At 36.4% G+C, this 25,962-nt stretch overlaps 1 protein-coding gene across 1 annotated transcript in view; it reads left to right on the forward strand.

The window, feature by feature from the left end:
• The window catches only part of CATSPERE (catsper channel auxiliary subunit epsilon), a 151,229-nt gene that overhangs the window by 92,673 nt on the left and 32,594 nt on the right, over window positions 1-25,962 (forward strand). Inside the window, exons 11-17 of the mRNA XM_073215735.1 lie at window positions 3,787-4,229; window positions 18,068-18,126; window positions 20,101-20,176; window positions 22,128-22,180; window positions 24,203-24,253; window positions 24,673-24,706; window positions 24,777-24,856. Coding sequence (XP_073071836.1) covers window positions 3,787-4,229; window positions 18,068-18,126; window positions 20,101-20,176; window positions 22,128-22,180; window positions 24,203-24,253; window positions 24,673-24,706; window positions 24,777-24,856 — 796 coding nt within the window. The remainder of the gene's footprint in view (window positions 1-3,786; window positions 4,230-18,067; window positions 18,127-20,100; window positions 20,177-22,127; window positions 22,181-24,202; window positions 24,254-24,672; window positions 24,707-24,776; window positions 24,857-25,962) is intronic.

Genomic DNA, 25,962 nt, shown 5'->3' on the forward strand with positions numbered 1-25,962 from the left:
AGCTGTCTGTTAGTTCCATCTGTGCTAATATATTGTTCAGTGCTTCTGTCTCTTTACTTATTTTCTGTCAGTTGATCTGTCCTTTGGAGTGAGTGGTGTGTTGAAGTCTCCTAAAACGAATGCATTGCATTCTATTTTCTCCTTTAATTCTGTTAGTATTTGTTTCACATATGTAGGTGATCCTGTGTTGGGTGCATAGTTATTTATAACAGTTATATCCTCTTGTTGGACTGACCCCTTTATCATTACATAATGTCCTTCTTTGTCTCTTGTTACTTTCTTTGTTTTGAAGTCTATTTTGTCTGATACAAGTACTGCAACTCCTGCTTTTTTCTCCCTGTTAGTGGCATGAAATATCTTTTTCCATCCCTTTACTTTCAGTCTATGTATGTCTTTGGGTTTGAAGTGAGTCTCTTTATAGGCAGCATATAGACAGGTCTTGTTTTTTAATCAATTCAGTGACTTTATGTCTTTTGATTGGTGCATTCAGACCATTTACATTTAAGTTGATTATCGATTGGTATGTAGTTATTGCCATTGCAGGCTTTAGATTCATGGTTACCTAAGGTTCATGGGCAATTCACTTACTATCTAACAGTCTAATTTAACTTGCTATTACAAACACACCCTAAGATTTCTTTTTTTTTCCTCCTTTTTTTTCCTCCTCCATTATTTGTATGTTATGAATCATATTCTGTACTCTTTGTCTATCCCTTGGGTGACATCTATTTAGCCTTAGGAACACTTCCATCTATAGGAGTCCCTCCAGAATGCACTGTAGAGGTGGTTTGTGGGAGGTAAATTCTCTCAACTTTTTCTTATCTGAAAATTGTTTAATCCCTCCTTCACATTTAAATGATAACCTTGCAGGGTAGAGTATTCTTGGTTCAAGGCTCTTCTGCTTCATTGCTTTAAATATATCTTGCCACTCCCTTCTTGCCTGTAAGGTTTCTGTTGAGAAGTCTGATGATACCCTGATGGGTTTTCCTTTATATGTGATCTTTTTTCTCTCTCTGACTGCTTTAAATAGTCTGTCTTTATCCTTGAACTTTGCCATTTTAATTATTATATGTCTTGATGTTGTCTTCCTTGGATCCCTTGTGTTGGGAGATCTGTGCACCTCCATGACTTGAGAGACTATCTCCTTCTGCAGACTGGGGAAATTTTCAGCAATTACCTCCTCAATTACCCTTTCTATCCCTTTCTCTCTCTCTGTCTCTTCTTCTGGTACCCCTATAATATGAATATTGTTCCATTTGGATTCATCACACAATTCTCTCAATATTCTTTCATTCTTAGAGATTCTTTATTCTCTTTGTGCCTCAGCTTCTTTGTATTCCTCCTCCCTAATTTCTATTCCATTTAGTGTCTCTTCTACTACATCTAATATGCTTTTAAATCCCTCCATTGTATGTTTCATTTCAGATATGGAATTTCTTAATGATTGAATCTCCAACTTAAATTCTTTCCTGAGTTTTTGAATATCTTTCTGTACCTCCATAGCATGTTTGTGATTTTTATTTTGAACTCTGTTTCAGGCAGATTGGTGAGTTCAGGTTCATTTGACCCTTTTTCTCAGGTTTGTGAGATTTTCGTCTCAACCATGTTCTTTTAACATTTCATATTTCTGTGTGGTGCCCACTAGTGCCCAGATGCTCCAGTCTCTGGAGCTGCTCAGCCCCTAGAGTGAGGTTGGGGGTTGTTGGGTAGCAGAGCTGGTATCTCAGATAAGGAAAGATCTGTTTCCTGATTCCTGTTCTGCAGTGCCTGTCTCCAGTGTCAGAGCCAGTGGACCAAGCACACAGGTGTAAGCTTCTGTGCTTTCCATCTCTAGCTATTGTAGGCGGGGTCTCTCTCTGGCTGGCCTGATGCCAGCACAGTGACTGCAGGTTTGTGAACTGGTGTTGGCAGACTAGGAGGAAGGTGCAGCAGTCTGCATGTCACAGTGGGGGCCTTGAAGCTGAGTAGGCAGCCAGGGGGATGGGGCACCTGAAGCTCCTCAAAGTTCCCAACCAGCTGGGAAGAGTGCAAACAGACAACCTTGTTCAGCTCTCCCCTCCCCTACATAGCAAGCTCTGTGCAAACCCTGCTCCTTCAGCAGCCCTCTCGCTGCTAGGAAGCCTCACAGACTGCCTGCCTTTCCCTTCTTCCAGAGTGGCCAGGTGTGGATCCCTGCCTCCACAAATGGCCAGAATCTGTCTCTCAAGCACTCCACCTGTCTGAGCTCCCCAACGTTCCAGAGCACCACACAGTGTAGGTTTCTGCTCCCAAAGCAGACCTCCAGGGTTGGGTGTTTGGCAGTCACAGGCTTCCACCCCCTCCCCCACTCCATTTCTCTTCTTTCCTCTGGTGAGCTGGGGTGGGGGAAGGGCTTGGGTCCTGCCTGATTAAGGCTTTCGTATGTTACCCTGTTTCATGAAGTCTGCTCTGTTCATGAGGTCTGTGTGCAGTCTGGTTCAGCCTTCTTTCTTGTTGTTGTTTTAGGGTTAGTTGTATTAACTACATTTGCATACTATCTGTGGTTTTGGGAGGAATTCTCCGTCTCACCGCTCACGCTGTCATCTTAAATCCAAATTCCTACCAACAACATTTTAACTATATGGGAGCTTAACTTTATAAGGAAATATATCTTGACTCTGATATCTTATTAAAGTTTTCTGATCCTTAAAATATCCAGCATTTCTGATTTAGGAGTATGATTAAAATGTAATTTATGGTAATTTGTGAAAATGTATTTTTTAGATTCCAAATGTATGATGCAGGTGTGCAGTACATTCAAGACCCCCCTAATTATGAATTCACCTTTCTTCTTGCATCCAGTCTCTTTAAGTGTTGCATTTTGAAAATTAAAAATCATTCTCCTAGAAACTGTACACATATAATGTCATATTTGGAAAAAAAGCTATGAAATCAACTAGTCCAACTGTTTGTTTTACAGATACAGCAACAGAGCCAAAGTGGATAAATTTATTGTCTATGAACCTCTATGATTTAGGCAAAATATTAAGGGGAGAAAGTTGATTATTTACAGAGTGAAACTGAAGAGGTGCTCCCCCATCCACTCACTCCCATTTCTTCTTCCCAGTTGTCTTAGTCTGTTATGGCTGCCTTAGCAAAATACCATAGACTAAGTGGCTTAAACAAAAGAAATTTGTTTCCTCACAGTTCTGGAGGCTGGAAGTCCAAGATCAAGGTGTCATCGGTGTTGGTTTTTGGTGAGGACTCTTTTCCTGGCTTGGAGACAGCAGCCACCTTCTCATTGTTTCCTCACATGGCCTTTCCTCTGTGTGCAGAGAAAGTGAGATCTCTGGTGGACACCAGTCATATTGGAATAAGGTCCCACCCTTATGACCTCATTTAAACTTAAGTACATCTTTAAAGACTCTTTCTCCAAATACAGTCACAATGGGAGTTAAGGCTTCATCATATACATTTTTGGGAGGCCACAATGCTTCCTACTAAAACCATTCCTGTCATGCTCCTCCTCATTATTGTTTAATATACTAATTCCAGCTTTTTTTCTATGTGAATGATGTGATATACAAAAGTGATATAGTGAATGCAAGGAGAAAGGTACAGAGTAAAAAACTGCTCTCCTATGAAGTGGGAGAGTTCTCCAGCATCATGAAAAGTTGTGGTTTTGTGCCTGCACATCCTAATTTTCTCAAAATATATAAATACTCAGTAATTATAAAAGAAATTATTTTGACTGAAAGTGCACTTATGTAAAACAACATGGATGTATGGTTGTTTGGGATAACACAAACTTTTCTCTCTTTTTTCCAGATTATTTTGGAAATATCCTGGTAAAAATGGAAAATAATATTATGTTTTATTTCAAGATTAATATTAGAGATGCAGTAAAGCTACACTTATGGACAAATAGCTCAACAAAATCGCTAATTTCCTTGAATACCTTTGGTCAAATATATCTCATATATGTTTTTGAAGATGGCACAATTCATCCACAGGACTACCCCTTAAAACTGGAAGCACAAAGTATGGCTTTCAAAACAAAAGAAAGATGCCCCTACATGGTATTTCATAATAATATTTTACATGTTTTTTACTTTTTGGACAAGGGACAGAACCTGTCAATTTGGGCTCAAGTAGTCTATCCAGAAAATACTGGTGTGCATATAATTGTGGAGTCATATGGCCCAAAAGTATTAGAAATAAAAGATCAGGTCCACTATGAAAGTGCCTTAGGATACTGCACTAAAACCATGGTAAGTTCATATTTTTTAATTTCTTCATTTTATTTTAATAATGTAAAAATTTAATACTACCTTTGAAAAATGGATTTCCCTTCTAGGTAGGTTTAGCCTGGAAAATGTTGAGAAATGTACAGGTTTTTAATAAATAATAAATAGAATAAGCCATTAATTCCTGAGCCACAATTTTCACTTCCCAATCCAAGGCCTCTTTGCCACCTAAAAGCACATTCCTGCAGAATGCTTTGTCGACTGTGTTGTTTGCTTCCTTGTTTTTTTTAAATGCATGGCTTTTCTGTCAGATGCTGTAAACTGTTGTAGTATACCACCAGCCCAAAACCTAATGGCTTCAAATAACAACCAATCTATAGATCTTCAGTGTGGGCTGTGACTAGCTAGGCAGTTGTGCTGGTTTCTCCTGGGCTTATTCGTGAGGCTGTGGCCACGTGGTGGCTTGCCTGGGGCAGAATGATCTAAGATGGCCTCCTTCAGGAGTGGCTGATGCAAGCCCTGGCTTGTTAGCATAAGGGGCCTCAGCTGGAGTGCTGTCTCTGCTCCATGTGGCCTCTGTCTCCTAGAACAGACCTGGCTTCCTCATGTGGCAGTCTCAGGGCAGTGTTCCAAGATGGGGAGAGCAGAAGCCACATGTCCTCTTGAGGCCTGGGATGACCACACTCTATCATCAAAGCAATCTACAAGGTCAGCCCAGTGCAACAGGATGGGGAATAGACTCCAACTCTTAATGAAAAAACAGCCAACTTACACCATAAAGGGACATGCACACAGAAATGGAAGGAATTAGTGCAGCTGAGACCACAGGAGGTATAAATGTAGATAGTGTTTTGTACACTAGTGTTCCAATTAATACTATAGCCTAATCATTTGGCACGTTACTGCAATTTCTTTCCAAATATTGTGTATTTTATTCCCACTTCTACTTTGTGGATTCAGCCTCCTTAAGTATATACAGTAGCAGGACTCTTAACTGATAGGATGGAATGGGAGTGTTCAGTTAAGTCTTTACACAGAGAATCATGAAAAATGAACTGATAACTTGGGAAACATTTTGCTTTAACTCAAATGTACATTGATTAGTCAATCTTTTTTTTCTTTTTTTTCCACTGGTATCATTAATGTACAATCACATGAGCAACATTATGGTTACTAGACTCCCCCCATTATCAAGTCCCCACCATATACCCCATTACAGTCACTGTCCATCAGCATAGTAAGATGCTATAGAATCACTACTTGTCTTCTCTGTGTTGCACTGCCCTCTCTGTGCCCCCCCACACACCATGGGTGTTAATCATAATACCCCTTTTTCCCTCTACTCCCTCCATTCCCACCATCCTCCCAAGTCCCTTTTCCTTTGGTAACTGTTAGTCCATTCTTGGGTTCTGTGAGTCTGTTGCTGTTTTGTTCCTTCAGTTTTTTTTTTCATTGTTCTTATACTCCACAGAAGAGTGAAATCATTTTATACTTGTCTTTCTCCACCTGGCTTATATCACTGAGCATAATACCCTCTACCTCCATCCATGTTGTTGCAAATGGTAGGATTTGTTTTCTTCTTATGGCTGAGTATATTCCATTGTTTATATGTACCAAGTCTTCTTTATCCATACATCTACTGATGAACAGTTAGGTTGTTTCCATTTCTTGGCTATTGTAAATAGTGCTGTGATAAATAGGGGTGCATATATGTTTTTGAATCTGTGATCTTGTTTTCTTTGAGTAAATTCTAGGAGTGGAATTCCTGGGTCAAATGGTATTTCTATTTTGAGTTTTTTGAGGAACCTCCATACTGCTTTCCACAATGGTTGAACTAATGTACATTCCCACCAGCAGTGTAGGAGGGCTCCCCTTTCTCCATAACCTTGCCAACATTTGTTGTTGTTTGTATTTTGGATGGTGGCCATCCTAACTGGTGTGAGATGATATCTCATTGTAGTTTTAATTTGCATTTCTCTGATGATTAGTGATGTGGAGCTCTTTTCATGTGCCTGTTGGCCATCTGAATTTCTTCTTTGGAGAAGTGTCTGCCCATTTTTTAATTGGATTATTTGCTTTTTGTTAGATGGGGTGCTTGAGCTCCTTATATATCTTGGATGTCAACCCTTTATTGGATATATCATTTATGAATATATTCTCCCATACTGTAGGATGCCTTTTTGTTCTATTCATGGTGTCCTTTGCTGTACAGAAGCTTTTCAGCTTGATATAGTCACATTTGTTCATTTTTGCTTTTGTTTCCCTTGCCCAGGGAGGTATGTTCATGAAGAAGTTGCTCATGTTTGTGTCCAAGAGATTTTTGCCTATGTTTTTTTCTAAGAGTTTTATGGTTTAATAACTTACATTCATGTCTCTGATCCATTTTGAGTTTACTTTTATGTATGGTGTTAGACAGTAATCCAGTTTCATTCTCTTACATGTAGCTGTCCAGTTTTGCCAACACCAGCTGTTGAAGAGGCTGTCATTTCCACATTATATGTCCATGGCTACTTTATTATATATTAATTGACCATATATACTTGGGTTAATATCTGGACTCTCTAGTCTGTTCCTCTGGTCTGTGGGTCTGTTCTTGTGCCAGTAGCAAATTATCTTGATTATTATGGCTTTGTAGTAGAGCTTGAAGTGAGGGAGTGTAATTCCCCCCACTTTATTCTTCCTTTTCAGGATTGCTTTGGCTATTCGGGGTCTTTGGTGGTTCCATATGAATTTTAGAACTATTTGTTCCAGTTCATTGAAGAATGCTGTTGGTATTTTGATAGGGATTGCCTTGAATCTGTAGATTGCTTTAGGCAGGATGGCCATTTTGACAATATTAATTCTTCCTAGCCAAGAGCATGGGATGAGTTTCCATTTATTAGTGTAGTCTTTAATTTCTCTTAGGAATGTCTTGTAGTTTTCAGGGTATACATCTTTCACTTCCTTCATTAGGTTTATTCCTAGATATTTTATTCTTTTTGATGCAATTATGATTAGAATTGTTTTCCTGATTTCTCTTTCTGCTAGATCTTCATTAGTGTATAGGAATGTAGCATATTTCTGTTTATTAATTTTGTATCCTGCAAATTTGCTGAATTCAGATATTAGTTTTGGAGTGGGTTCTTTAGGGTTTTTTATGTACAATATCATGTCATCTGCAAATAGTGACAGTTCGACTTCTTCCTTACCAATGTGGGTGCCTTTTATTTCTTTGTTTTGTCTGAATGCCATGGGTAGGACCTCCAGCACTATGTTTAATAAAAGTGGGGAGAGTGGGCACCCCTGCCTTGTTCCCAATCTTAGGTGAAAAGCTTTCAGCTTCTTGCTGTTAAGTATGATGTTGGCTGTGGTTTTGTCATATATAGCCTTTATTATGTTGAGGTACTTGTCCTCTATACTCATTTTGTTGAGAGTTTTTATCATGAATGGATGTTGAATTTTGTCTAATGCTTTTTCAGCATGTATGAAGATGATCATGTGGTTTTTGCCCTTCTTTTTGTTGATGTAGTAGATGATGTTGATGGATTTTTGAATGTTAAACCATCCTTACATCCCTGAGATGAATCCCACTTGGACATGGTGTATGATCTTCTTGATGTATTTTTTAATTTGGTTTGCTAATATTTTGTTGAGTATTTTTGCATCTATGTTCATCAGGGATATTGGTCTGTAATTTTCTTTTTTGTGTGTCTTTGCCTGGTTTTGGTATTAGAGTGTTGCTAACTTCATAGAGTGAGTTTGGAAGTATTCCCTCCTCTTTTATTTTTTTGGAAAACTTTAAGGAGAATGGGTATTGTGTCTTTTTTAAATGTTTGATAAAATTTAGCAGTTTATCCATCTGGACCAGGGGTTTTGTTCTTGGGTCATTTTTTTATTACTGATCCAATTTCATTGCTGGTAATTGGTCTGTTTATATATTCTGTTTCTTTTTGGTCAGTCTTGGAATGTTGTCATTTTCTAGAAAGTTTTCCATTTCTTCTAGGTTATCCAGCTTGTTGGCATATGGATTTTCATAGTATTCTCTAATAATTATTTGTATTTCTGTGGTGTCTGTTGTGATTTTTCCTTTCTCATTTCTGTTTCTGTTTATGTGTGTTGATTCCCTTTTTCTCTTAGTAAGTCTGGCTAGGGGTTTATCTACTGTGTTAATTTTCTCAAAGAACCAGTGCTTGATTTTACTGATTTTTTTCTATTGTTTTATTCTTCTCAATTTTATTTATTTCTGCTCTGATCTTTATTATGTCCCTCCTTCTGCTGACTTTGGGCCTCATTTGTTCTTCTTTTTTCAGTTTCAGTAATTGTGACTTTAGACTATTCATTTGGGATTGTTGTTTCTTCTTTAAATAGGCCTTGATTACTATATACTTTCCTCTTAGAACTGCCTTCTCTGTGTCCCACAGTAGTTGGGGCATTGTGCTGTTGTTTTAATTTGTCTCCATATATTGCTTGATTTCTGTTTTAATTTGGTCATTGATCCATTGATTATTTAGGAACATGTTGTTAAGCCTCCTTGTGTTTGTGAGCCTTTCTGTTTTCTTTGTACAATTTATTTCTAGTTTTATACCTTTGCGATCTGAGAAGTTGGTTGTTAGAATTTCAATCTTTTTTAATTTACTGAGGCTCTTTTTGTGGCCTAGTATGTGGCCTATTCTGGAAAATGTTCCATGTGCACTTGAGAAGAATGTGTATCCTGCTACTTTTGGGTGTAGAGTTCTGTAGATATCTGTTAGGTCCATCTGTTCTAGAGTGTTGTTCAGTGCATCTGTGTCCTTACTTATTTTCTGTTTGGTTAATCTGTCCTTTGGAGAGAGTGCTGTGTTGAAGTTTCTTAAAATGAATGCATTGCATTCTATTTCCTCCTTTAGTTCTGTTAGTATTTGTTTCACATATGTTGGTGCTCCTGTGTTGGGTGCATATATATTTATAATGGTTACATCCTCTTGTTGGACTGACCCCTTTATCATTATGTAATGTCCTTCTTTATCTCTTGTTAGTTTCTTTGTTTTGAATTTTATTTTATCTGATACAAGTACTTCAACACCTGCTTTTTTCTCCCTACTGTTTGCATGAAATCTCTTTTCCATCCCTTCACTTTTAGTCTGTGTTTGTCTTTGGGTTTGAGGTGAGTCTCTTGTAAGCAGCATATAAATGCTTCTTGCTTTCTTATCTATTCTATTACTCTGTGTCTTTTGTTTGGTGCCTTCAGTCCATTTACACTTAGGGTGAATATCAATAGATATGTACTTATTGCCATTGCAGGCTTTGGATTCGTGGTTACCAAAGGTTCAAGGGTAGCTTCTTGACTATCTAACTGTCTAATTTTAACTCACTTGGTATGCTATTACATACACAGTCTGATGTTTCTTTATTTCTCTCCCTTCTTATTCTTCCTCCTCTACTCTTTATATGTTAGGTGTTTTATTCTGTACTCTTTTGTGTTTTCCTTGAGTGCTTTTGTGGATAGCTGATTTTATTTTTTGCCTTTAGTTACTTTTTGGTTGATCTGTGTTCTTTGCTGTGATTTTACTTTTCTCTGGTGACATCTATTTAACCTTAGGAGTACTTCCATCTAGAGCGGCCCCTTTAAAATGCCCTGTAGAGGTTGTTTGTGGGAGGCAAATTCCCTCAGCTTTTGCTTATCTGGAAATTGTTTAATCCCTCCTTCAAATTTAAATGATATCTATAGCATCTTACTATGCTGATGGACAGTGACTGTAATGGGGTATGTGGTGGGGACTTGATAATAGGGGGAGTGTAGTAACCATAATGTTGTTCATGTAATTGTACATTAATAATAGCAAAAATTTTTAAAAAATTTTTAATGATAGTCTTCCTGGATACAGTTTTCTTGGTTCAAGGCCCTTCTGTTTCATTGCATTAAGTATATCATGCAGTTCTCTTCTGGCCTGTAAAGTTTCTGTTGAGAAGTCTGATGATAGCCTGATGGTTTTTCCTTTGTAGGTGATCTTTTTGTCTCTCTGGCTGCCTTTAATACCATGTCCTTGTCTTTGATCTTTGCCATTTCGTTATTATATGTCTTAGTGTTGTCGTCCTTGGGTCCCTTGTGTTGGCAGATCTGTGGGCTTCCATGGTCTGAGAGACTATTTCCTTCCCTAGCTTGGGCAAGTTTTCAGCAATTTTTTCTTCAAAGACATTTTCTATCCATTTTTCTCTCTCTTCTTCTGGTATCCCTATTATGCGAATATTGTTCTGTTTGGATTGGTCACACAGTTCTCTTAATATTCTTCTATTCCTAGAGATCCTTTTTTCTCTCTCTGCCTCAGCTTCTCTGTATTCCTGTTCTCTGTTTTCAATTTCATTAATAGTCTCTGGCACCTCATCCAATCTGCTCTTAAGTCCTTCTATTGTTTGTTTCATTTCTGTTATCTCCCTTCAGACTTCGTCCCTTAGCTCTTGCATATTTCTCTGCAGGTTTATCAGCATGGTTGTGACTTTTATTATTTTGAATTGTTTTTCAAAAAGATTGATTATATCTATCTCACCAGGCCATCTATCTGGCGTTGTTTGATTTTGTACTGACCAGGTTCTTCTGCCTTTTCATGGTGATAGAAGTGATCACCGGCAAGTGACATGTGTGTCAGCTGGGAGAACAAAGTCCCTTCCTGCTTGCTGGTTGCCTTGCCCTTCTGCACTGCCTGTGCCGGTTACCTGCACAGGGAGCAGTCTCTGGGTTAATCCCCTGAGCTGCTGTGGGCAGGGCAGCCCTCGGGATGGCCTAGGACACTGTGGGGGATCACAGAGGAGTAGCGAGTGTTCTCTGCAAGAACAGTGCCTGTTAATGCCTTCCAGACTTTGCCCCGGCTTCCTCTGCTTATGCCAGGCAGCTGCATACTGGCAACAGCCTCTGGGTCTGGCCCAGTTAGCTGCCCACTGGGTGAAGACACTGCATGGTTGCTGTGGGTGGGGCTGCTCCCCGGCTGGTCCGCAGCAGTGGCAGGTCATCCAGTTTGCTTGCAGTGCTGGTGGCGGGGAGTGAATGGCAGGCTGCTTATTGCCATGAGGGGCTTTGGAGCTGCATTGCCACCCAGGGGGTTAGGGCGCCTGAAGTTCCTTAAGATTCTCAGCCTACTGGGCTGAGTGCTGGGACAATTTTGTCCACCTGTTAAGCCCTTGACCCTTTAAGACTTTTAAAGTGCCCTCTTTTCTTTTATCCCAGGGAAGCTGACTGTGGGGACCTGCTTGCAGTCTCCATCTCAAATTTTACTTTTTCTGTTTCTCTAATATCCAGTACACCATGCAATGTGTGTCTGTGCTCCTGGTGCAGATACTATGGCTGGTTATTTAGCAGTCCTGTGCTTCCACTCCCTTCCCTCTCTGATTCTTTTCCTCCTGCTAGTGAGCTGGGGTTGGAGGTGTGCTCAGATCCCACCGGGTCATGGCTTTGTATCTTACCCTTTTCGTGGGATGCTGAGTTCTCGCAGATGTAGATGTAGCCTGGCTGTTGTACTGTATCTTCTGGTCTCTCCTTTAGGAATAATTATATTTGCTGTATTTTCAAAATATATATGGTTTTGGGAGGAGATTTCCACCACCCTACTCATGCTGCCATCTTGAGCGCCCCCAGTCTCTGATTAGTCAATCTTTTAACATAGATAAGTCCACTTATTAGAGTTGCTCATCTCCTTTCTTGCATACCTTTATTTATAATACATCACCTGTGAGTTCCTATTTAACTTTCTTTAAATAGAAAATAAAATAGTGGAGTTGGGAGGGAACCCTAGAGTCACTGACAAAACAACAAAAGTGCTAGGTTTTTATAAATTCTTTTTCTAGTCTTTTACTGTTATCTTACCTAACTCAGGAATCAGTGACTTGCTTTCTCAAACCTTCCCAAAGCCCATAACATTGATGTAATTCTACAGCTTCAGTAACAGTGTGGTCTGGCATGAACAGGTTTGGAAACAAAGCTGATTTAGATTGCCATACAGTCACATAGTTAGATCTTAAAATGTGAGTGAAAAATAGTTTTGAGTAAGAAACAGAGATCTGTCATTATGGTATCATTTATGAAAATTACAACACACATCACAAGCAAAAATAAAACATTTTTCATTTCACAAAGATACAAAGATACCCAAGGACATCTAACAAACAAGTATAATACAATGTTATGTATGTTGTGGGTGCCTGTTTGGGTAGAAGTGAATGGGAGAAGAAAGGGGAAAAGTAAAATACAATAAAAAGAATGACACTGGATTGATTTTTTTTTTTCAAGAAACAAGGAGTATATTTTAGCTTATTTTTCAGGAGCTGAGGACCCCCTCCTTCCAGAACAAAAACAGAAAAGTTTTACACTTTTCTTAGGCCCATTTCTTTGGAAATTTTCTTTGATTGTATAGCACCAATATCTGCATACACTCTCAAATATTTTCTTTTCAAGAATTGGATGTGTAATATGTATTTGTCCATTTGCAATTCAGCTCTTCAAAATATTAGTTACCAATTAAAATACACAAATGACCAAGGACAATGAAACATCAAAATGCATGTTTTAATAAAATGCTGGCTCTATATTTACTAACTGGTGACACTGAGCAAGTTTTTAAATATTTCTGTGCCTCAGTTCTCTCATCTAAGTAATAGTAAATAATAATGATAATAACGATATTTACTTGATTAAGTTATTATAAGGATTAAATGAGTTAATATATGTAAAGGGCTTAGAAAAGAGCATCTGGCACATAATGAGCACTATAAACATGTGTTACAACAGCTACTTAAATGTTTGGGAGATTTCACCAATGCAGCCCTCCTGTCCTGGAGTTTCTTTGTGGGTAGGTTTTTAACTATAATTTCAATCTCTTTAATTGGTTTAGGGCTATTTGCATTATTTCTTTATTCTTGAGTGAATTTTGGTTGTTTTTCAAAGAATTGTCCACTTCATCTATCTTGTCAATGTTATAGGCACAAGGTATTCATAATACTCAGTTGTTATCCTTTTATTGTCTATAGAATTTCTAGTGATGTACATTTTCTCATTCCTGATATTAGTAATTTGGTTTTTCCCTTTTTTATTTAACCAGTCTGGCTAAAGGTTAATGATTTGTTTTCTCAAGGAATCAGTTTTTTGGTTTTATTGATTTTCTGTAATGATTTTCTGTTTTCTATTTCATTGATCATCATTATTTCCTTCTTTCATTTACTTTGGGTTAAATTAGTTTTTATGTTTACAGTTTCTTAATGTGGAAGCTTAGATCATTCATTTGAGGCCTTTACTTTTTTCTAATATGACTTTAATGCTATAACTTTTCCTCTTAGCTGTATGCCACAAATTTTGATATTTTGTGTTTTCATTTTTTCAGTTCAACATACTTCCTCATTTTCTTTGTGATTTTTTCTTTATTATGGGTTATTTGGAAGGACAATATTTAATTTCTGAGTATTTAATTATTCTCCAGATAGCTCTCTGTTACTGATTTCTAATTAAGTTCCATTATATTAAGAAAAGATATTTTTAATTTGAATTCCTTTAGATTTATAGAGAATTGTTTTGTAGTTCTGAATATTGTCTATTTAGTAAATGTTTCTTGTGTACTTGAAAACATTATGCATTCTCTGTTGTTAGCTGAAGTGTTTTATAAATGTCAATTAGGTTTATGGTTAAAGTCTTCTATATGCTTACTGATTATCTGTTGACTTATTCTATTGATTGCTGAGAAATGGGTATTAAAATCTCCAGCTATAATTGTAGATTTATGTCTTTATACCTTCAATTCTATATGTTTTTGCTTTGTATATCTTGAAGTTCTGTTATTAGGTATACAAATTAATTACAGATGTTATATCCTTCTGATGAACCAATTCCTTCATCACTATGAAATGACCCTTTTTACTCTAATGGTCATTTTTGCTCCGAAATCCACTTTGTATATTAACATAGCCGCTCCAACCTTCTTTTGATTAATGTTAGCACAACATATCTTTTTTCCATTCTTTAAATATAACCACTTGTGTCCTTAAAGTTTTTTTTTAAGTTGGATCTTACAGGTTTACCCAATCTGAACATTTTTGCTTTCTTATTGGGGTTCACTTAATGTGATTTTTTTTGTAATTATTGGATTTAAATCTACCATTTGACTATTTGTCCCTTCTGGGTTTTTTTCTTTTCTTTTCCACTTTTCTGCCTTCTTTTTGATTGAGTATTTTATATAATTCCAGTATATCTTCCTTATTGGCTTTTTTAGCTATTTATGTTTGTTTTGGTTTTTAACTGGCTGCTTTAGAGTTTGTGGTACATATCTTTAACTTATCTTATTCATTCTTCAAATTATATCACTTAATGTATATGGTATATTTCCATTTTCTCTCTCACAGCCTTTATATTCTTGTTGTCAAACATTTTACTTCTACATATTTTACTTCTACATTGCTAACATTCTTGCTTTATAGACAGTTATCTTTTTAAAGAGACTCAAATAAGAAAAAAGCATGTTATATTTATACACATATTTATCATTTCCAGTGTTCTTCATTCTTTTGTATAGATCCAGATTTTCATCTAGTAACATTTTCCTTCTGATTGTCAATTTTTACTTTATATATTTGAAAATATGTTATTAGATGCATTCAGATTTTAAACTCTCCCCCTGGTGAGTTGAAATGTTAAACATTGTGAAATGACCATCTTTCTCTTTAGTACATTTTTTGCCTCAAGTCTATTTTGTTTTATATTTAATATAGCTATATCAACTATCAACTTTCCTTTACTCAGTATTTCCATATTATTTCTTCCTTTTAATTGTCAACTTTTCTATTGCCTTATACGTTAACTATATTTCAATACACCAAATATTTGCATATAAAAACTTTATTATTGTCCATTCTGAAAATCTTTGTCTTTTAATTAGAGCATTAATCTACTTACATTTATTGCAATTAAAGATATATTTGGGGTTTTAACTTCCATGTTATTTTGTGCTTTAATTTTCCCATATTCTCTCTCTACCCACCCCAAGCTTCTTGTCATTTTAGGTTTAATTACATTTTTTTGTCATTCCATTTCCCCCTTCTACTGGTTTATAGTTACACAGTTAGTCCCCACCTTATCCATGGGGGGATATGTTTCAAGATACCCAGTGTATGTCTGAAGCCACAGATGGTACCAAACCCCACATATACTGTTTTTTCCTATACATACATACCTATGATAAAGTTTAACTTATAAATTAGGCACAGTAAGAGATTAACCATAACTAAAAATAAAATAGAACAATTATAACAATATGCTGCAAGAAAAGTTACATGAATGTGGTTGCTTTCTTAAAATGTCTTATCATACTGTACTCATCCTTCTTGTGATGATGTGAGATAAATTCCTGTGTGATAAGATGACATGAGGTGAATGACATGGGCATTGTGGTGGAGCATTATGCCGCCATTGCTCTTCTGATGCTATGTCTGAAGAAGGATCATCTGCTTCTGGAGTGTGGCTGAATGAGGGTGACTGAAACTACAGAAAGTGAAGGCACAGATAAGGAGAACTACTGTATATTCTGCCTGTATTTCTAGTCAGTTTTCCTTAGAAAATATTATATGAATATTTAATTTATGCAAAACTAAATTTAATTAAACATATAACTCTTTCCCTAACTCATATAGTGTTGAATTCATGGATTTTTAATTCCATCTTGTTTTTACACTATTAGAGTTATTACTATTTTATACAGCAATGTGTATTTACCCTGTCTTTATCTTTTTTCTTTTTTATCTTGAGTACTCCCATCTTGTATTTCTTCCCTTCTGATCTTGGTATATCTTTAATATTTTAGTGAGAGGCTACTGGTTATTACATAACACAGTTTTTTTGTTTGTCTGAAAATATCTTTGATTCATTTTCAGTTTTGAAAACTATTTTCTCCAGATATAGAACTCTAGTTCAGTTATTATTTTCCTAAAGCACATTAAAAATATTATTCCATTGTTTTTGATGTCCAGTATTTCTGTTGATAAGTCTCTTACAATTTTAATTCCTATTCCTCTGATTGCTTTTAAGATTCTATTCTTTGCTTTCTGGATTTTTACTATGATATGTCTAGATGTGGGTTTCTTTCATCCTGCTTAGGATTTCTTGAGCCTCTTAAATCTGTGGTTCCTCATCGTCTTCAAGTATCTTGTCAAATACTGGCTATGACTCTATCCTTTCTTCTGTAACACTGATTAAATATATGTTAAGCCTGCTGAATCTATGTCCCAGGGGTCTTTAATTTAATATTTTTATTTAATATTTTTATCTCTCTAGGACGCATTCTTATAATTTATTCTGATCAGTCTTCCACTTGACTACTTTTTTGTCATGACTATTCTGATGTCTAAATTACATACTGTGTTTTTAATTTGATTGTTTTGTTCTTAATTTCTTGAATTTGATTTAATTTGATTGATTTTTAATTTATTTTTCCTTTTAAAAATACACTGACACATTTTATAGTTTCTTTCTACAGATATTTTCAAGCTTGTCATTTATCCTACATAACTAGTCAACATATCTGTTTGATAAGCTGCATCTATTAGTTCCATATCTGAAGTCTGAGTGTGTGTATTTCATCTATTTCTTCTCCCCTTTCATTGTTTTTTATGGTTATTACTCATACATAACCTTATTTCCTGTGCTTGCAGAATATGCTTACATTTCACAAAAGATAATATTAAACTTTTCAAGTCTAATTACATTCCAATAGAATTATTTTTATCACTACATATGAAGAATAGTATGGCATACAGCAGAATACAGGTGTAAATTTTATAATTAGTTCCTTTCCTTAACATAGAACTAAATTTATTTTTAATGTAACAATCTTCACAGTCTTCAACTTTATCACAAAAGATTATATATTTTTGTGTTATACCGCTTAGCAACCAGCATTGGTAAATAAACCTTGTCTCAGAAATAAAATGTTTCAACAAGATTTTTTAGAGGCATAAAGTTTCTGTTCTCATCACAACAGATTAGCCAGAACCAAATTGATCTCCCTCTGAAGAAATATATATATATATTTTACAGATCTCAAGATAGCTATAAATAATTTGTATTTGTATATATTTGTTTATATATTTATATGGTGTTAAAATACTTATATATTTATAATTCATATATAAATTTATACATATACATAATTCATATATATGTATGTGTGTGTGTGTGTATATATATATATATGTGTATACATATATATATATAAAACAAAGAACTACCAAAAAGTAATTTAGGAATATAAGAATTGCAATTACCATACTTTAAAAATGTGAGAGCTGGAATTTTCTGCCTCTAATATCATATATGTTCTGTAAATAGCTTCACCTGAGAAGAATGCAACCTTATGGAATGCTGAAAATTGTAATTAAACATGTCCCAGAGGGAAGAAGATAACAAAAACATATGCAAAAGACAAATGGACATTTTTTTAATTGCTCAAAAACAACAAAGATGTTCAGGCAAATAATTCCTAATAGTCTCAAAAATTACAGACAATATATCCATAATCATTTTAAAACTTCAAAGAAGAAATGAAAAGGTCACTGACAAGGTTATTAGGAAACAGAAGAAAGTAAAAAATTTTCTATGCTTAGGATATACATGAAAAATGATATTGCAATGACAAAAGTCAAAAGACAGGGAAACAATATAAATAAAAGGACTATGGTAATATAAAATTAAAAGGAAAATGTGACAAAATCTAATATATATTCTAGAAAAATAGTTTTTGAGATAGACAAATTAGAAAAAAATGGGAAATATATTTTTTGTCTTACCTAAAAAAAAGATTTACATATGCTTAAAAGTATCCATTGTTGCCATTCCCAATTTTCCTGCTTTACATAAACTTTTTCGCTTTCTTTTTCAGACAGTAACATTTTCTCAGAATACAAATTATGAGTCAGTGGATGATTACTTTCAGTTGCAGTAAGTATGACTTACAAGAACCTACTCATATTAAATATACTATTCAGGTTATTGATTTGTAGGTACTCTTTCATTTAAATGGCCTCATATCCTTTTAAATACCCAGATTTCAAATTCCTTTAAATGTTTGGATAGCTATAAAGTTAGTATTCAGTACAAAATACAGAATATGCCTTGCAATTAAATGGAAACATGACCTATCTGAAGGTTCTCATTTATCCAATAGCAGATGCAAAAAAAAATGGGCTAGTTCTTAGTTCAGTAATTTTTTCAAATGTTCTATCATTCAGTCCCATCCCAAAGTCTTCACATACTATCCTTAAGCAGAAAACAGAACTCTAATAACCCAGGAAGTTTTAACTGAGTAGAATCGGATAAAACACCATCTTTGGCTCCTGGAATGAGGTAGCACCTAAACAATTTCCAGAAGAAGGAACCAACCTGGAATTATGTCATCAGGCATTTACACAGTTATCATTATGTCCTGACCCAGTGTATTTTCTGGAAAAATAGCATTGCATTGCTGCCCTAGGAAAAAGTCCATTTCTCTCCAGTGTGCTGTAACTCTGAGTGCCTACCCACCTCCATGCACATCACCTCCCAGATGTTCAAGCTACACAAGCACACAAGAAAGATGAAGTACTGCTGCCATGCGACACATCTCTAGTGGGAGAAGATGAACAGCCAGTAATAAGATAAACAAACAGGGTCATTCCAAATACTTGTAAGTGCTGTTAAGAGAGAATAAAGTGATGGAGAGTGGCCAGGAGCAGGGGCAAATGCTCCTTCATGAGCAGTAGTCAAGAGACGAGCAATTCCTCCCTTTCCCCCTCACCCACCGATCTATTCTCATAATTCTTCTAATGTTGTGGGTTCCTTTTGGTATTTTAGTTTTTGTGGAGATTGACTGAGAATTCTGTTGCTGTGGACTATGCATCAAATTGTCCAGGATACTTTAGGTCAGTCTGAAACTTGAGAAAAAAATACTAAAAGATTTTAAATCAGCCATGGTAGGAAAAAAAGATCTACCTTTAAGAAAAACTGTGTAGAAAATTGAAGATACAATATTTACTGTAGTGTCCTTTACAGATCTATGCTATATTCCTGAATTTATCAAAGATTCAATCAGATTTTTTTAAAGCCATAACTGGCATAATTACAAGGTACTTCTGATTTTAGAGGTGTTAAATGAGGGGAAAAGAATGTACCTTAGAATTGAGGAAATATGGTACAGTGATTTAAAAATATAAAAACATGCTGTTTGTATCTTCACTTATTACCTTTTATATCTAATGTACCACAAATAAATATCAAAATGTAATGAATATTGGAAGGAAAAAGACATTTGTGTTTGTTTTTCCAAACCATAAAAATCTTAGCAGGGTTGGGTGTGAATAAAGCTTCCAAAATTTCTATGACTTTTGAGCCCTCCCAACCTGCCTGACCATGGAATGATTTATGCGCACTTTAAAATCTAGAAATGCATTACTTTTATCTGCCTTTTATTTCCAGGCAGATCACAGTAGGCAGCAAAATGCAGTTCCAAAAGCTAATTTTCTAACTTAACTCTTTATCGTTCCAAAGGTGTTATCAGTGGGAGGGGAAAGTCTGTAGAGGCTAGAGAAGGAACCAGTGGCTATGGCCTTGCAATACCATCAAGAAGCTGGGCAATTTGTCAGTGGCAGAGCCCATCCTTCAGAGACCAAGAGGGTGTTAATGAAATGGAGCTGAAATGTTGATAGATGCTCATTTCTGTTTCCCATTATGCCCATTCTGTGGGCCAAAATATGGAATACCATGATGTGGAAGTGACTAAGGAATGGCCACAAACCACCTTCCAGGCCTCTAGAATTCCCCTGGCGGGTGGAGGTCAGTCTCATTGTGTGCATGGGACTTTTCATCTGCTTACAGAAAAGAAGTCATGCCTACCTCCCTTGTGAGTCTATAATCGCCTCTGTGTGTTGTTTCCCCTAGACACCAGAACATGGGTCTCCTGCTTGTTCAGGTTAGGCCTAGTGGATATTCAAAAACATGTCAAATAAGCCAAAAGGTAAGTGACAAGGTCATTTCTTCCATATAATACCACTCCCCTAATAAGTGGCCACACTTTGTAATGTTCCACAGTAGAGATAACATTATTTGGTATGGAAACAGAAGATCAGATTTCTGCCATCCATGAGTTTACCATTGAAAGTGAGTTATATAAACACATTAAAAAAATGTAACATTACTAGTTTTCAAAGATAAAACCGTGTAAAGGAAAACTGAAGCTAATGGGAATAACTAAAATTGGACAGGGTTTGCCAAAAAAGACAGCCAGTCATGTCTATATTTATTCTGTATTTATTGAGTCAAAGAATTGAATCTTTTTTTTCATTCAAAAAGTTTTATTGTATGCCTACTATGTTCCTATGCTTCAGTCTGTGAAAGGGAATGAAAAGTTACAAAGATGAAAAGACAGAGTCCCTCCTCTAGGTGTAAGAGAAGGTGAGAAACGCAGACATCAGATAGCCCAGAGGAAGGAGTGAGAGATTTTTATTGGGAGCAGATGGCCATGCACGACGTGGTTGTCAAAGAGTAGAGCAGCAGGTGCAAAGAGAACCCCAGGAAGAGCCATACACAGCAGCACAGGGTGTGCCCGTAGCCACAGGTGTAGTGTATTAAACACAGATCCTTAACTGCCACCCCCTCCTTTGAGTCTGTTCCATGCTGAGAGATGCTTCCTCTCTTTTCCTTCTCAGGAAGAGCCCAGCACTGAGGCCAACATAATCCCCTGTCTCTGCAGTTAAGAGAATAATACTAAGAAAGCTAATGTAGTCATAGTTTTCTTTGGGCTGTATGTCAGAATTTCTCTAATTAGGTGTCTGGTCCTAGGGGATCATGTGCCAGCTCTACATTAGTTGGTACCCTAAAAAACAGGCTTATTCATGCTTCCCACACTCTTATACCCATACCTTCATTCAAGATCCACCTGCCAGTCAACTCATATTTTTAATCCTAGTCATGGTTGTTGATTCTGAAGCTCAGGGAAATTTTTGTCAACTAGGACCCGGAAGAGATGGGATGATATGAGTAAGGTCATCAAGTGATGGTGGGCCCTTACTATGAAAGATTTGAGGACTCAATCAGCCATGTATGTTATATGGGTAATTTAGTAAAGATAAAGGGAAGGCCCATGTTTATGAACACATTTAATGGGAAAACAAAGATGTGAAGATAATGGACCACAAAAACTGTGGGTAGAGTTGTTGAAGAACAAATCAGGTCCTGTAGGTAATATCATCTGATTCAGGAAACAAAATTCATGAACTCCTGCTGTGGAGCATGCCTTTCAAATGAAGCCTAAAAGACCTTGGTTCAGCAGGTCCAACCCTTTAAATCCATCAAGTTTGGCTGGACATCATTCTCTATCTGCACTCTCCCAATCCCTGAATCCTCCTGTAGGATAGGAGGACTAAGGTTTTTCTCAGATTTGCCTTGTGGAAACATGCAACATGTATAAGACAGAAGGCAAGTGTCTAGACTCCACTTAGAAAGCCTGGGGCCTGGAGCAAGACAAGGTAGACAGCCGTAAGGTGGAAACAGAAGTAGGCTTTGCAGTTGAGGAAGAACTAAGACTCTGGGTTAAAAAGAAGTCAAATTAATGGGCAACTGTTCTATAGAAACCTGCCAGCTAAGTCAGGTGCAAGCTGGAAGTGCAGAGCTGATAGTCATGCTTGCAGAGGTATTGGTGAAACATAAGACTGGCTCAGTTCCCTGACATACTGATGTAAGAAAGCATATAACTAACCTCTGGGTCTTCTGAGCAATAAGGGTGGAAAGCAAAGAAAAAGAGAAAAGTGACCAAAGAAGAAGAACACAGCACACGGCAGCAAAACAAAACCCTCCATTTAAAAGGCTACTATTTCAAACATAAAATGTATGTGCTCTTAGCTGCAGTAATATTTTAGATCATGTGAATCAGAACCACTGAACTCACCACCTAAATCACTTCATTCTAGGTGTTCCAGATAGCTGTTGGCTGTGATGCTAGCAAATTCATTGTTGTTAAAGGGCAAGTATATTTGCATTTGACCTGTCTCATTCTTTTCATTTTAAAACAAATGGTGAACTAACTGGTAATTACTAGTGATAATATTAGCCTGATGACATGTTCATAATAAAATCCAAACTGAATTGGCCTTGGTGTCCAAAACTGAGACAACAATTTGTCCAAACCAAACTTGGAACTTTTTGCCATGTCAAATGTTACAGTTGAATCATATGAAAAGGGAAAAAGAGTTAAAGTCTTTCTCTATCACCAGCATTTTTCTCCACCTTCCCTTTTAACAAACCCATGTCCATCTCCCACTGATACCTCTCTCAGCAATTCTGGCTACAACTAACTCATCCCCAGTGAAATGAGAGGGAGTAACTCTTCCCTCTGCTTCCATCCTAATCAACCAGTTATAATTTCATTTCTGTCAGAACTGCTTACATTCACTTCAGAGAAGCCTGCTTTCTGCACCATATTCAATGGGAACTCTCTTAGAGCAAACCAACAGAAGCACCAGTGTTTCCCCCAGAGAACTCCAAAGTGTGCCTTTTATTAATCTTACTGTGGTTTACAACAAAGCACCTGGATTTTGTGTCATCCACTTGCCACAGCTCTCTTTCTTCTGCATGGAAGAGTATCAAAGTCAGCACACACAACCTATTTAACTGATGTGAAACGTACAATGCAGACAGCAAGGTACCATGATTCCTTTCCCGTGGTTAGAACTGAGGGTGAGTTGGGGAACCACTCACATAGACTCTTATGTGAATCTGTTTATGAAATGACTTGCTCTCATCCAAAACAAATGACCACTCATCTGTCATTCTAATAATCATTTAAATACTGAATTGTAATAATCTGTTGCTGGATTGATAGTTAAGAATTCCCATCTCACTCAGCAAGGAATTTGCATTTCCTATAATTCCTTTTTCAGGAAATGCAAAGACTAACTGACCTATACAGCCCATAGCATTGCTCCTTAGAAAATGTTCTATGGATAAACACTGGCATCACCTGGAACTTGGTAGGAATGTAGAATATCCACACCTGCTGAGTCAGAACCTCTATTTTAACAAGATTTCCAGATCTGTAGGGGCATTAAAATTTGAGAATAACTGCTCTAAGCAACATGTTATGAAAATCAATTCTCAATACCACTACATACAGATTTCCTTCTTCAGTGAAATGCAAAGCAGTTTGAATCAGTCTAATTCTAGGGCCTAGATAGCAATTGTTAAGCTTGATTGTTTATCAGAATGGCCTGCAGAGCATGTTTTAAAGGACCTTACTCCAGGCCTCTTAGTCACTGCACCACTATTCTAGTACCCTCATATCTTGGATTCAGGCTGTGGTGGGCCTAAGGTTTCACAGTCACCAAAGGAGACCTATGGAGTTCAAGGTACTTCAGACCATAGCACAATCAATGAAGGAGAGCATCTCTTGGGGTCTACTTTGGGATCAGGGTAGGAGATGGTCTGGACTTCCAATATCTATCTAAACACAATGGTGACTAGGGTTCCTTCTAAGCTGTACTGGGAGCAGCCAAAAACAGTCGAATGAATAATTCAACTTACTAAAAGCTCCACCATTTCATAGACCATAATAACCTTATGTAGGCATGAACCCTAGTTAGAAATTATGTGAATCCTTAAAATAGCTTCTTACCTGCACTGCTAAGACTCTAGTAGCAATTAGAAATCTTTGTTTTAAAAAATATATATGAGGGATAAAACAGTCCAAAGAAATTTGTCTTCATTTTGATAGATTCTCTATCATTTTTCATATGTATCAAATATAAAGGGTAAACCAGTGTATTTCAAGTTCTGGTGTCTTCAGAAATATTTATAATGTTTTAAAATATCTGACGTTTTAAAAATAGAAATGCTAGAGCCACACACCAACTCCAAAGATTCTAATTCAGTAAATGGTGATTCTGTGACACTCTCACGTTTGAGAATCAGAGTCAAGTGATTAAATGTTTGTGCAAGTATATAAGGAATGATGATATTAAATCTTCACTATTGTTTTATTTTCTTTTAGATTTAATACAAAAGAATGTCTTCGGCATGATTTTTTTTACATTATTGAAAAGTAAGAAATATTTTTTAATATTATAAGCATTGAGTTTTATATTAATGTAGTAGTTTTATATTGTAGTAATTTAGAATCTGCTAATATTTATTCCTATTAGCATCAGTCTTTACTATTATATGCATTCATTGCTTTGAATTTACCTCTAGGCACTGTTTTCACTGCATCTCAGAAATTTTGATAAGTTGTGTTTTCATTTTCATTTAGTTCAAAATTCTTTTTAATCTCTCTTCAGATGTCTTCTTTGACCCATGTGTTATTTAGAAGTAAAATGTTTAATCTCCACATATTTGGGGAGTATTTTTAATTATATTATCTATTTGACTTTTGACATACCTCCTTACCAAAACAAAGTAATGATTTTAGTTTTAAAGTTTGAGAAGAGGAAAGATATGTAATGAAAGATCTCTTTTTTATAGGTCATATCTGAGGGATCAACCATCAAAAAACTTGGTAAGAAAACCATAACTTTGTCAACTAGCCAGTTATGGAAAATAACTAAAACATTTTTTTCCTTTTCTAGAGAGTACACTATAATTGGAAAAAATATGGCTGCCCATTGAGACTTGATTTCAGAGAAAAGTTTCACCCTTTGGTTCAATTGTAAGTATATTCTCCTTAAAATTTTTTACTTAATTTGAAAGTTTTAAAATAAAAGTATGAAAGCAAGGCTACTTAGTCTTGCATTTAATAATAAATATTTTTAACCACGCAATATATGCAACACTAGGTTTTCAGTACTAGTTATACAAAGTTAGACAATCCATGGTCCCTGCCTGTTGGGAGAGATACAGTTGAGTAGCTGAGGCTGTTCCCAGGGGAGAAGCAGTCTCTTAAGCTTGCTTTATCATCTCTAAACCTCTCCCCAAGCTCCTACCAGCACCCTTGCCTGTTTGATAGGAACCACCTTCTCCAGGTCACATAAGACTTTTTTTTCCATGGGCCCATAATGACTGAAAGCTTGAAAGAAAAGAAACTAGATTACTGATAATGGGCAGTACATTGGGGAGACTTCAAAAATAGTATCTCTAACTTAATTCTTTTGAACAATATTTCATAATAAAAATATGAATAAAATGCTGTAAGAAAGGCTTTCCCAAGTAACTTTGTATCAGTTTGCTTGCTTCTCTGACTTTATTCTTCATTTACGATTATAAAAGTTACACAGCTTGTTAAAAATTTTTAAATATTGAAAATATGAGATAAATGGACCATATTTCTGACTTTTTTGCTACTATAAAAAAATTGCGGTGAGTAACCATTTATGTACATGTTTGGAAACTAGTCTGGATACACCATTAGGATAAATTACTATAAGTGAAATTCCTATGTGTAGAACATCAAAATTGTAGTCAAGGCTTTCAGCTTTTGGGAACCTCTTAGGCTGGAGACAACTTCTGAGCTCTCTCAGGGTGGGTCAGTATGGAGTAACTCCGGTTTAGTTTTGCTATCGGAGCTTTCCCTTCTGGTATCCAGAAGGCCTCTGCCAGCACGTTCTGCCCACCACTCCTGGCCCACGGCAGTTCCAAGCTCTGCACTGGGCCCATGTCTCTTACATCCCTCTCCTGCTCTCCCTCTGCTGTGGGTTCTGCAAGCTGTCAGGCTGACCTGCTGTCTTCTCTGGCTTTGGTCTTCTTCACCTAATCATGCCCCTGCTTTTCCTGGACACCCCGGTCACTCCCCAACTGAGGCCTAGTTTTTTGTTCTTC

Source organism: Manis javanica, chromosome 11 (genome assembly GCF_040802235.1).
Source record: "Manis javanica isolate MJ-LG chromosome 11, MJ_LKY, whole genome shotgun sequence".
In the NCBI taxonomy this organism is placed as follows: Eukaryota; Metazoa; Chordata; class Mammalia; order Pholidota; family Manidae; genus Manis; species Manis javanica.